General features: G+C 43.4%; 1 protein-coding gene across 2 annotated transcripts; it reads left to right on the top strand.

The window, feature by feature from the left end:
• Window positions 1–267: 267 nt before the first annotated feature.
• On the top strand, window positions 268–5,878 carry LOC128329019 (basic salivary proline-rich protein 3-like). Of its 2 annotated transcripts, XM_053259399.1 has the most exons (3): window positions 268–2,281; window positions 3,588–3,711; window positions 4,975–5,878. In XM_053259399.1, exon 1 carries the CDS (start codon window positions 944–946, stop codon window positions 1,844–1,846), a length of 903 nt encoding a protein of 300 aa, XP_053115374.1. In that variant the 5' UTR covers window positions 268–943; the 3' UTR covers window positions 1,847–2,281; window positions 3,588–3,711; window positions 4,975–5,878. The 2 variants fall into 2 exon arrangements, with proteins under 2 accessions (XP_053115374.1, XP_053115375.1); XM_053259400.1 differs by lacking the exons at window positions 3,588–3,711; window positions 4,975–5,878 and adding an exon at window positions 2,536–3,358.
• Window positions 5,879–12,835: the final 6,957 nt, after the last annotated feature.

The following is a 12,835-nucleotide window of genomic DNA, read 5'->3' as shown; positions in this document are numbered from 1 at the left end:
TTTTATGGTTGATATTCTCCCTAACCAGGAGAGATTCGGCTGAGCCTAATTTTTAATATCCTTTTTGATTTGTTAAAAAGAGAGAGTCTATGTTTATTTTCCTTAATGGCTTTAGATCCTTTAGATCCTTATCACTTCTGGATATCTGAAGCTTGAATATTGTAAGCTTATATTAGACATTTGCTGCTGAAGTTTCCTTTGTTCTTCTATACAAATGTGGATGAATATAAGTTCTGACTTCTGATAAAGTGTCTCTAGACCAGCTGTTTGTTTGTAAAGTGTTAATATTTCCTTGACTGCTAGTATTGCTTCCCATGGATTAGGTGAAAGTCATATGATGTCGTCTGCAAATAAATTGGTTGTATGTCTTTTTTTTACCACTGATTTGAAACCCCTGAATTTTTGTGTCATTTTTAATTGTCAGCTAGTACATCAACTGCAATGGCAAAGAGCACTAGGGGAAGGGGACAGCCCTGCTTCGTACCCAGAAATAGCTTGATTGGGTTTGAATCTAGCTATTTTTCGGTTGGGCATCAAACCTGTTTGGTCCTCAGAAATGTACTCAGTGATGAAAAGGGTGATCCTATTGGCCAAGATAGCAGTTAAACATTTCAAGCCCTGGTTCACTAATGCTATGGGGCGATATGATCCCAGGGAGGAATTGTCTTTGGCTTGCTGAGGTAGAACAACTATTCTAGATTGCTTCCAAGTCCCTGGGATCACAGCCCCCTGCGTTATGCTGTTGAAGGAGGGATGCAAATTCCAGCAAAAATTATGAAAAAGCCATCAAGCCCAGGTGCTATATGTCATCCCCCCCACCCACCCCAGCACCGTTAAATGCATTAATACAAGAATAATGTGACGTCCTGACACTTGCTTCTGTCCAAACAAACTAGACAGATTGTGTAAACCGCCTGGAGATGTGAATTGTGGTGGTAGATAAATGTGTAAAATAAAGAGACATGACATTAAAACAATTCTTCCTTTCCTTCTAGGGGCAGAGGAGGAAAAGCCTAGTGGGAGGAGGCCCATCACCTCCAGCAGCCTCATGGTGGCTCGGAAGCTGCTGCTGTCTCCCCTGCTGCGGGAGTGTGGGGCTGCTTCCGGGAAGGACACCCTTTTCTTTGATGGGCCAGCCCCTGTGGCTGGCCCATCAAAGAAAAGGGTGAAGCACCCCAAAACATCAAAGAGGCAGCCCCCCGCAGAAAGCAGCAGCAAGGGGAAGCCACCACAGGAGGGCAGACCATCAGCCCTCCTGGGCAAGGCCGGTCTGCGTCGGGCTAACAAGGCACCAGGTGGGGGTGTGCCTTCTGGGGAGAAACCCCTTCCCCACCTGGGGGAGGGGAGACTCCCCAGAAGGAGGCTGGAGGCTGCGGGGGATACAGCCAGGAGATTGCTGCACATCCCCAGGAGCAACCTGAGTCTGCACCTTGGGGAGGCTGGGCAGGGCGTCTCCCCGCTGGGGGGGAACCGTTTCTCGGGCTTGTCCCGAGAGACGGTTCTTCCCCAGATCCCTTCAGCTGGGAAGACGACCCTGACCCCAATGGGGAGACCCCCGCCAAAGCCCTTGCCATCATGGCAACATCCATCTGCTTGGCAGGGGCCCGAACCATTGCCAGCGCTGATGATCAAAGCGCTGGGGCCCCCCAAGGCAGACACAGAGCCTTGCTCCTGGGGACATCCCCCCTCAGTCTCCAGCTCTGTGGCCAAACCACCGCCACCACACTTCCCACCGAAGCCACGCCCTTGGGAAGAACCACCATCTCATCTTTCCCAAGGGCCGTGGCTTCAGGTGCGAGCCCTACGCAGACCGGCTGATGTGCCGGTGGCAACCCCTTGGCGGTGAGACAGCAGCAGTGGAAGGCCACCACCCAAAATACCATCGTCGGGGCTGCTGGAGGACCTCCGCTAGGTCTCGCCCATTCTGCCTTGCCATGATGGGAGAACTGGTTCTTCGCTGCCCTTGGGATGAATCACCATCTCAACTTTCCCAAGGGCCGTGGCTTCAGGTGCAAGCCTTACAGAGACCAGCTGATGTTCCGGTGGCAACATCTTGGCAGTGAGGCAGCAACAGTGGAAGGCCATTACCCCAAATACCATCATCTGGGCTGCTGAAGCACCTCCACTAGGTCTCATCAATTCTGCCTTGCCGTGATGGGAGAACTGGTTCTTCACTACCATGAACCAAAGTGAGGACCCTTGTCCACTCTGGATGGGACCTCTTCTGAGGAGCAGGATCGGGTACAGAACCTGGATGTACTGAAGACCTCAGAGGATCCAGGTGCAGTTAGACACTGGATATTATGGGCTACCCTGATGGGGGATGAGAGGATGGTGGAAGGAGTAGACTGGAGGCACAAAATATTCTCCACAGGTGGCCCTTGAGAATGTGGGCTGAGTGGGGAAGAAGGTTAGGCAGCAGGGGGAGGGGTGTGGATTGAAAGTAACCCCCCTTGGATGGTATCTAGGAGTGGGGAGTAGAAATCCATGCCGAAAGCAGTTCCAAGCAGCTTGAAAACATTCACAACAATTTAGAATATCTTTCTGAGTACTACTGTGAAGGGCTGATTTGTATGAAACTTCCGTGCCTAGAAAGGCTCTTGAACAAGCTGACAGTGCACCAGAAAGTGGGACTTCGTAACACTCAGGTATTTCTGTTTAAGTTCTCTTCAAGTAACTGGGATGCTACTAAGGATGTGCAAACCGGCTCAATCTCAAGCCAGTTTGATTTCGAGATCAGTTCGGCCTGGTTTAGCTTGAACCAACCCCCCCCATGCCAATTTAGGTCTAGTTACGGGGTGCTGCTTGCCAATGACATCGCTGAGGGCTTCTGCGGCCTTAGGGTGCAGCGGCCCCCTTCTGCAGCCACGGGGGGGGCGTGTCTCTAGAGGCTCCCCCGCTGGCCTCCCCCTGTCTCCCCATGGGCTGGTTCATGCCATTTGAGGGCAGGTTCAGCCCTTTTTGTGCGTTCGGCCCTGTAGTGCATTCAGCTAATGTGAGTGGCAGGATTCTTCATGCAACATTTGGTATCTGTAGGTCATTAGGAAGTATATTCAGAATTTCTTCCACACAAAAAAGAGAGTAAATTTTCACCAAGTATATTCTGGTGTAAAATGTTCTTCCCAAGGACGTGGGATGGCTGAATTTTATTCTCAGTATTGTTGCTGTTATTATTACAGATATCTTCTCAGAATATAGGCTGTTCCCAATAAGTTTGCTTTTTGTAATTGGCTGATGCCGATTTCTGTGGCCCCTATGGTGTTGAGGTGCTCTTCAAGGTGTTTTGGAATTGCACCTAGGGCGCCAATTACTACCGGGATTATTTTGGTCTTCTTCTGCCACAGCCTTTCAATTTCAATTTGTAGATCTTTGTATTTTGTGATTTTTTTCTATTTCTTTTTCTTCTATTTTTCTGTTACCTGGTATTGCTATGTCAATTATTCTAACTTGTTTTTCTTTCTTCTTGACTACAGTTATATCTGGTGAATTGTGTGGAAGATGTTTGTCTATTTGTAGTAGTAGTAGTAGTAGTAGTAGTTATTATTATGATTATTATTATTTACATTTTATAAATATATCTCCTTTAGTTGTAGATATTGGTGTCTAAGAAGCAGGAATAACACCATCACTGAATGGAATTGACAGGAAGGACTAAAGAAATTAGGAAATTAGGAAGCAGATTGGCAGCCTTTCTTTCCCCTTCCAGAACAGGTAAGAAAAACAATATATTTATACGAGAGAAACCATGAGTATCACACAGATAAAAAACTGGAAGCAGAGTTCTGCCACAAAGAGACTGTACTAAAGCACTTTCCCCCCATTTGAACTTCTTGTGACACTTGGGGGGTGGGTGGGTTGATTTTTCTCTGAAATCTGCTCAAAGCATCTTGCCACTTGCATGGGAAGTGGCTTTATACTACATTCGAAATCTTTGGTCCATCTAGCTCAGCAGTGTGTCTACTCAAACTGGTAGCAGCTCCATAGAATTTTAAACGGGGTCTTCCCCAGCCCTACCTGGAGATGCTGCCAGGCTTGGAATCTGGGACCTTCTGCATTCAAAGCAGATGCTCTGCCACTGAACTATGGCCATATTTCCATTCTGCACTGTTTCTCAGTGGACTCTGTAGCAAGAGTATAGATAGATAACAAAGAATGTTGTAGGAAGGCTTAAAGCTATAAGGCTTGGCACTATGCAAAACAAAACCTGCAAGTTAAGTAGAGGGAGTTCAGAGAATCAGTCCCTGATTAAATAGGATTTTCCCCCTTCCCCAAAATAATGAGGGACTTCGAACATCAAAGTTTTGACAGACTCTCAGCCTCCTAAGTTGCACAGCCTTTGGTGAAATAAATTGCTTTCAATCTTTTTCCAGTTTCTTCTAGATCTCCTAGAAAGGCTTGGATTGTGAATGGTGTTAGAAGTGAAGGACTTTGCACTGTCTCATGTCTCAATGACAGAGGGGGACAGATTAGTGAGTCAGAGGGCTAGAGAGGTCAAGACATTGGTCATCCCTTCTCTACTGCTCTGACACTATCCCTTTGCTCTGTAGATTGCTACTCTTAGGGACTAACTTCCTTCCTTTCTGCCTGCCACTTCCTCTTCCTCCTCTCTCTTTCCCTTTCTTCTCCCTTGCAACACTCACGCTCCTTTCTCCCTGCACCATGAGTGCAAAGATGCATCCATGTGCATCCAGCTAGCTAGCTAGATTAGAGATCCTATCTCTCCACTTTACTATCTAGAATGGAGTTCACTAATAAATACTCCTTATATTCATTTGAAACTATGAACTGGATCCAAGTTAATTTCCTCTCAGCAAACACACATGCCTGGGCAGACTCCACTGTGTCGTGCCTCTGTGCACTCTGCTATATTAGAAGGGTATCACTTACCAGAGAGAATTCCCAACAAATGGCAGGTTGGGGGGAGCATTCCTGTTCCTTTTGGGCCAAAAAGATTGTTTTATGTTTGCCTTTCAGAGAAGCTCTTGGACAGCCACAGGCTAGTCTTTCCTCTCTAGATCTGCTCAGCATCCTGAATACTTCCCTAGGGAAGAGCATGAAGAATGAAGGACAGCTGGGTTGCCTGGAAAACTGAGAGTCATCTTTGGAGCTTCGTTTCCATAGCAGCTCTGATTCAAGTGGGAAAGTCTTGAAACTGTCTCATGGACTGTGACAGAGGAAATACAACCTCCACTCTGTGTTGGGACATTCCTGTGCATATGGGAAAGACTTCAGCACTTTTTGTGCATCACAGAAGCTAGGCTTCAGGATCCAGACTAGGAGCCAAGATCAAAGGGTTCATCTCTTGGGTTGGTTATCTAAAAAATGTTGATCCATTTAATGTGGGATGTAAACAGTGAATTGGTTTCTATACATGTTTGTCTTTGGTTGTTGAATGTGTACCATTTACATTTTTCTTGGTAACCTGTTTTGCAACATTTAAGTATGTTGTGTATATATATCCTTTGAATGTTCTGAAGAGAAAATAAGACATTCAGCAGACTGAAAGGGTGGCAACTTGTGAATAAACCATCCTCTGGTTAAATTCATAATCCCGTCTTAGTACATTTTCTGTTTCTTAGAAACTGGACATGATGCAAGAGATACAGGATAAAAGCCTTGTTAGCCCATCCATATGTCATGTTCAACACTCATACAACAAGTGTACAGTGTTGACTCCTGCTTACTGAGCAAAGAAGCAGCGTTTAAAAGTGTTGATTTCCTTTATTTTACAGGAGGAGAGCAACCTCCAGCACAGTAGCACTCCAGTGTTTCTTGATAGTGTCTAATGTTTCTTTTAAGATTGTAAGCCCCTTTGGAGGCATGGCTCCATCTTATTTATTATTTCTCTATGTAAACCACTTTGGAAACTTTTGTTGAAAAGCAGCATATAAGTATTTGTTGTTGTTGTAGTAATGGGATGCAGGCACAGTCATTCACGTGTTATGTTTCACGTAGGTCAAGTACACTATATATCTATACTATGCATCTAAAGGGCCTGCATCCAGATTTAAAATGAACCCAGGTATAGTCATTTACACAGACACATGCACAAATGTACAGGCATCTTTGCAGTCATACACCATAATGTCTGGATCATGCTATTCATATGATTGAAATCAGGGGGAAACAAGGTAGGAGGCACCAGCAGGGATCATCAGCTAGTCTCCCACTCTGTCTGAGGGCATCTGCTAGCTTGCATCCAGTAGGTTCCAAGTTCCCTCTTGGCATCTCCAAGATAGGACTGAGAGAGACTCCTGCCTGCAACTCTGGAGAAGATGCTGCCGGTCTGTTTAGACAATATTGAACTAAAGGGACCAATGGTCTGACTCTACATATGGCAGCTTCCAGTTTTTCTGTCCTTCCAATGAACTGGGTACAGCCTGACTCATTCAGCAGTTTATTTTTCCTAACTTAAATTAAATACCCACAACATTTCTAAACTGTGGAGGAGCAGAAAAACCTAGACAGTACAGGTATTTATTTTCCCCACAACATGGATAACAGTTGTGTTTTCTGGGGTGTGTGGGGGCATGTAAATTAGTGGAGGCCAATAGAATTGGAGCCACCTAATGGTACAGCAGAGAAGTAACTTGTCTAGGGAGCAAGAGGCTGCTGGTTCGAACCCCCAGTGGTACGTTTCCCGGACTATGGAAAACACCTATATCAGGCAGCAGCAATATAGGAAGATGCTGAAAGGCATCATCGTATACTGAGCGGGATATGGCACTGGTAAACCTCTCCTGTATTCTACCAAAGACAACCACAAGGCTCTATGGTCTCCAGCAGTCGACACCAACTACACGGCACAACTTAATAGAATCAGACAGATGTTAACACCTTGCTCAAATGATACAGTATATGATAGATTATTTAATTTATTTATGTTTAATTGATAGTGTTATGTGACTGGCCTGGAGTCACCCAGTGAGTTTCATGGCGGAATGGGGATTTGAACTCGGGTCTCCCCTGTCCTAGTCCAACCACTGCACGACAATGGAATTCTATTATTAATGCAGTTTTTTATGTTTGAAATCTGTAAGATGATCTTTATCTGTCTACTTTGGTTTTGCCTGTCAAAGACCAAAATAAAGTTTGTTTGAATATAATTGGGATATTTATTTGTATGGATGGTTATTAGAATGAGATTTTTTCATTTTGACTGCATGCACTATTTTGAACAATAGTAATCATTACTAGTAATAGTAATAGTAGCAATAGTAAATGATTAGTAATCATTATATGTGGTATTAAATATATGAGAGTTTGGTTTTTGGTCTTTTAAAATTTTTTTGCTTTATTGTTGAGGGGAAACATTTCAGGTTTGTCTTGCAACCTGGCACAGCTGAAAAGTCAGTCCAGTTGCTGGGAAATGACACAGATCTGTCTTCCTCTTTTCTTCTGATTGGACAAGAATGTTTCAAATGTCTTTTCATTGTACCAGCCGTTATTGACATTTCTCTATACTGGTCAAAATAATATCAGTTGCTGACATGCCCCAATAGAGACATGAGACAAGGTAACTGGATTGTAAAATGGACCACAACATTATTGATACCATCATGAGATTTATTCTGCAAACTCCACCACCCTTTCAGTGCAGACACAACTTGGAAGGAGAGAGCTAGAATGAGATAACCTCACCTTCCTGTTGTTGGGCAACTCCACGTTGGTTTCAAGCAGCAAATCAGCAATCATTTCATTTCCTGCTCTTCACATCTAACCTTGTTATATGGTTGAAGAAGCTCAAAGCAGCACTGGCCCTAGAGATTTATGTATAGTTTTTTTTTCAAAATTATTTGATTCATATAATCAAAAGTGTCCCAGGGCAAAAAGTGTCCCTTCCAAAAGTGTCCCAGGGTAGTTTACACAAAAATAAAGAACTACATACCATTTAAAATTTTTTTAAAAAATCATTTAAAACAGATAAAAGTTAGCATTAAGACTAAAGGTCATTAAAACCCAGGCTAAAAAGATGGCTCTCCTGAAGGCCTACAAGGAAGATAATCTCTTCATATCTGCGGGGAGCGCATTCCACAGCCTAGGGGTGACAACAGAGAAGGCCCTATCCAAGATCACCACCAGATGAACAAGTGACACCTAAAGACAGATCCATTGTGACAATCTCTTTAACATTTGGATTGTTCTGGCCTGGCTTTTGTGCTTCCTTGAGTACCCATTTCACAATACAATGCTGGATGGCCTCTTCCTTCACAGAACAGTTCAGATCTGGGTATCAATTCACCCTGAGTCCAGGCATTAATTCCTGTCTTAACAAAATGAAGTCAAACACAGGCCTGAATTCCATATAATTCTGGGTTGGTATCTCTGGGTCTAATATTGGGGGAGGGGCATCCCCAACACGGGCTGCCTGCTTGTGTGCGGGGAGAGCAGGTCAAACCTGTTCTCCTCGCTACACTTGTTCTGGCGCTTTACACCGCTCGTGTGAAGTGCCTCCTAGGTGGAGAGTTCTGAAGCTGTAAAGTTATAAATTTGTGAGATTGTAGCAGCTGCAGGGACTATATTTCACAATAGTCATAGACTACGTGAGGAATTTAACAGCATAGCCATACCAATCTGATTACTATTAAATTTTAGGAGCTATTGGAATTATAAAAGTTTTAAAATTAATATTAAAAGGTATGCAAATTATGAAACTATAGAAATTTCATAACTTGCAGTACCTGTCTTTTAGTTATTTTTATTTTTATTTTAAAACTTTTATAATTCCTATAATACTACAGCTTTTTTCTGAGTAAACACACATAGGAATCAAGAGTCATACCAGCAGATATCCTAGGCAAGAATGTGGGCTCTCTCTTTTTCCTTCCTCCCAGCCTCTCAGCAAAACATAGAAGAACTTACTTGGAGGGGACCCCATTTATTTATCTGGGGCTTAATTCTAAATAAACATGTTTAGGATTGGGACCAAGGACCCCATACTAGGAAGTTCCAAAGAACAGCAGCAAGGAAACCCTAAAAACCTTTCGAAACACAGCACCAAGAAACCATTGTTCTGGTGTAGACTGCTCTTGAACATGGAGGTTCTATATCAGAACCACACTGCCTGTGGATGTGGAAACTTCACTTGAACATACTTAGTAAACAAAGCCTCCATATTCACAGGCAGTTTGGCTGTCATGTGGAACCTCTGTGCTGAAGGGCATTCTACACCAGAATAGTAGTTTCTTGGTGCCAAGTGGGAATTGTTTCTGGGATTTCATTGCCACACTTCTTTGAGGCTTTCTGGAAGTATCTGGCTGCCTGAGTGAGCACTTTGAAAGGGGTTGCTGGGCTACAGTACACTTGCCTTTTAAAGCAGCATTTTGTTAATGGAGCCTGCACACTTACGAGGGAGTAAGCTCCATTGAAGTAATTGGGACTTGTTTCCAGATAATGAGGCAAAAGCTAACCATCTTTGAAAAACGGTGTTGGGGGAAGAGTAATGAAAATATTTCTTTTTAAATGTGGATGAGAAACAATGTAAAACTCCTGTAACGTAAACCTACCACTATTACCACCACTCCACCCAGCACATGGATTGTCACCCAGCACACAGAATCTGACATTATCCACAGCATTCCACAGAGCATAAAATCTGTTAGTATATTTTTAAAAAGAATGCCAATAGTGCCTCTTCTGCTTTGTGAACAATACATCAAGGAAAATAGCCATTAAGCGGAAGCTTCTGGCTTAAAGGGGAGAAATGTACTCCCAAGGGCTGTGGAGGCCGCGGACTTCAGCCTGGAAGACCAGGAGTAAGAACGCCTCTGCCCACTCCTTTAAGGGTTGGAAACCTAAGAACTTGGGGACCATAAAACAGCATATGAGTGCCCATATATGGTTTTTAAAAGGCGCAGCTCTCAGGGCCTGTGGCGGAAGGTTTTTTCTCAAGAAGAGCCTGACTGGGTTACGTCTGGTTGGTAGTTAATGTATAGGCCTATTTCAGACATGAGAGGTTTCTACCTGACTGTTGTTTAAATGGGGTTGTTAGCTAATAATTATTTTAGATTCAGAGGCTGAAGCCTTTCCTCAGGAGGAGCCAGAGGGCAGCCTGTGTTAGGCTTATCAACAGGCCTTATATATTAACTATTTCAGGACTGGACAGCAAACATTGGATGTCAAGACCATCCTGAAGGGATCCAAAACACACAGAAGAACTATGAGAATTATGGGATATTTCTGGGAAGACAATTCTTAGTTTTAGATGCTGGCTGGTATTCAGATTAAGCTGCTAAACAGTACTACAATACTCAGGAAATATTCTAAACTAGCTGACCCAGGCGCAGAGCATCTGTGCCCCTAGTTCTCTCTTCCTCCCCCTTCATTTCAGGGCTCAGTTAGTTCTCCTCCCATCCCTTCAGCCAGTCTCCCTTGCTGCCCTTTCTGCCAGCAGCTCTCATCCTCCTCACGAGGCCAGGGGCCCTGTTTTCACTTCCTGCTCGGCCACTCACAGTGGCGCCGCCTTCTCCTCGACCTCCCTCCCCCTGCTGCCCTCTCTGCTGGCAGCTCTCATCCTCTTCACGAGGAGCTCGGCAGCCCATTTGCCACCTCTTGCAGCTCCCGGCAACTGCTCTCAAACTCTCGCGAGAGCTACCACACACGGGATTAGTCCACAGGTACACCTTAGAGAATTATATATATAGATGACTACCGAATTTCAATAGGACTTCCTCTAGTAAATTTAGTCAGACCGTCAGCTACTGAGTCTAAAGTGGTTGCTGTCAGTCAGGGGGATTAACTAGTTATTCATTAATGCCCATCTTAACTTCCATGCCACATAAGCTACTAACAGAGATCCGGTTGGTGGGGACTAGAGACAGGGACTTTTCAGTTGTGGCCCCTCAGCTTTGGAATGCCCTCCCTGTAGAGCTTCACCATGCTCCCTCCCTCAATGTGTTTTTTTTTTAAATCTAAAAACACACCTTTTAAAGCAGACTTTTAAATATCATTATTATTTTGTTATATCAGGTAGGTTCTTTAGCTTCTTTAGTTTCTTTAGCTTTTTATAATTTTCCGTTTTAATTTGAACCTAATAATTGTTTTTAATCTAACTTTTTAAAAAATTTAATTTTATTACTTGTATCTGTGTCTATCTTATTGTTATAAGCCGCCCTGAGCAGTATTGCACTGGAGGGGTGGGGTATAAATATTTTAAATAAAGAAATGATAAATAATAAACTGTAAAGACTTTGTACAGCCTCCTATATTACACTGGCTTTACAAATGAAGCTCCATGCAGCCATACTTTGCCTTGGTCTTTCAGCTGGACACTGGGCTGGGGAAGGATGCATCCAGGCAGACATTCAACAAGTGCAGCTTCCCTAGTCATTTCCTAGAGATGTCCCTGATCACTCAAAAAACATGCAATGGATGCAATGAGAATTTTCAGTTCTGGAATGTTGTCCAGGTTGATACCCATTCCTCACACTTCAGCTAAAACTGGTTACAGCGCTTGGAGCATTTCCAGAGGGGATATATATTGATGATATTCAAGAACAAAGCCAACTGAGGTGTCATGTCTGCTACAAATTGAAGGATATTAACAAACATTTAGCAACAAGGGTGGCAGCTAGCAAGAGAGATCCAGAATAATTTTTACAGAGTAGAAGATTGCTTGTATGTTCATCCATCTTATGGAAACAAGAGCTTTCAAAAATACACACATTTGGAAGAATTTCCCCCCACAAAGGCCATGATGTTGGATTGCTACTCCTCATTATCAAGACTTTCTTCAAGAACTGATGTGCAATTTATAGTAGTGAATTGAAGTTCCATTATACCCTTTATGATACAAATATTTCTTTTTCAGTGTAAACTGCTTTGAGAACTTTTTTTGTTGAAAAATGGTATATAAATATTTATAATAATCATTTTTATATAGGGCAATTGTTGGGACGGAGGGTTTATCTGAACTTGAGAGGGAATCTGTGGTGACACACAATCTCAAACCAATGCACCACAATACACTGCAGGATTTAAAATGAATGAATGAGTGTGTATGTGTGTGGTGTGTGTGTATGTATGTGTGGAGAGAAAGAGTATGTGTGTGAGAAAGAACACACACAGACACCATCTATATCTATATCATCATTAAAATATACATTAAATCTCATTTTTCTTGGCTTCTTCAAGGGGTCTTCTAATGAGGTCATCTGATGTCAGCTAGAGGACAATCCAGTCAGAAGAAGAATGTGCTAAGGAGCTGAATTAACAATGATGAACAATAAAACAATTGCAATTTCTCAATTGTTTGAACCATGTATTTTTCTGTGTAGAGTGGCCCCGATCTGGTTAAAGTCACATGAAGCAACTGATGGCCTCAATTTTCATTCACATAAAAAGGCTCAGCTTCCTAGTTCCGAAGTTCAGATGCTCACCGTAGTTTGCTCTTGCTGAAACAGGGTGAGTCCCTGTTCCACAGCATTAGATCACCATTTTGCAGACTCCCTTTGGACAGACCGACACAGCTGTGGCTGCGACACACCACAGGCAGCCTCTGGAATGAACAAGAAGACTGCTCTCACCTTCCCACTCAGCACCTCCCCAGTTGTGAATGAGATGGTAGGGCCCGAGCTCAGTTAGGTGTGGGAGGGGTGAGGAATAATAAGGTGAAACCCCAGACTAGTGTGGTACAGTCCCACCCCACTCTAATTCTTTCAGGGGGAAAGGCAGGAATCCAGTGAGCTTCTTTCTTTTCTTTGTACACTGCCCCAAACTTCCGTCTCTGGGCAGTTTACAGCAAAATAAAATGGATTAAAACAGAAATTAAAACCTTAAAACAATCATAACCATGAGTCTAGCTAAAAAGCTTCGCTGGGTAAATGTGTCTTTAAAG

This window comes from Hemicordylus capensis, chromosome 6 (genome assembly GCF_027244095.1).
Source record: "Hemicordylus capensis ecotype Gifberg chromosome 6, rHemCap1.1.pri, whole genome shotgun sequence".
Taxonomy (NCBI): domain Eukaryota; kingdom Metazoa; phylum Chordata; class Lepidosauria; order Squamata; family Cordylidae; genus Hemicordylus; species Hemicordylus capensis.
The sequence above is the reverse complement of the archived record's forward strand: the minus strand, read 5'-3'. Positions and strand labels throughout refer to the sequence as shown.

Bases quoted from the DNA above. Each gene is read 5' to 3' on its own strand.
- LOC128329019 (XM_053259399.1), top strand. From the start codon at position 944: ATGTGTAAAATAAAGAGACATGACATTAAAACAATTCTTCCTTTCCTT.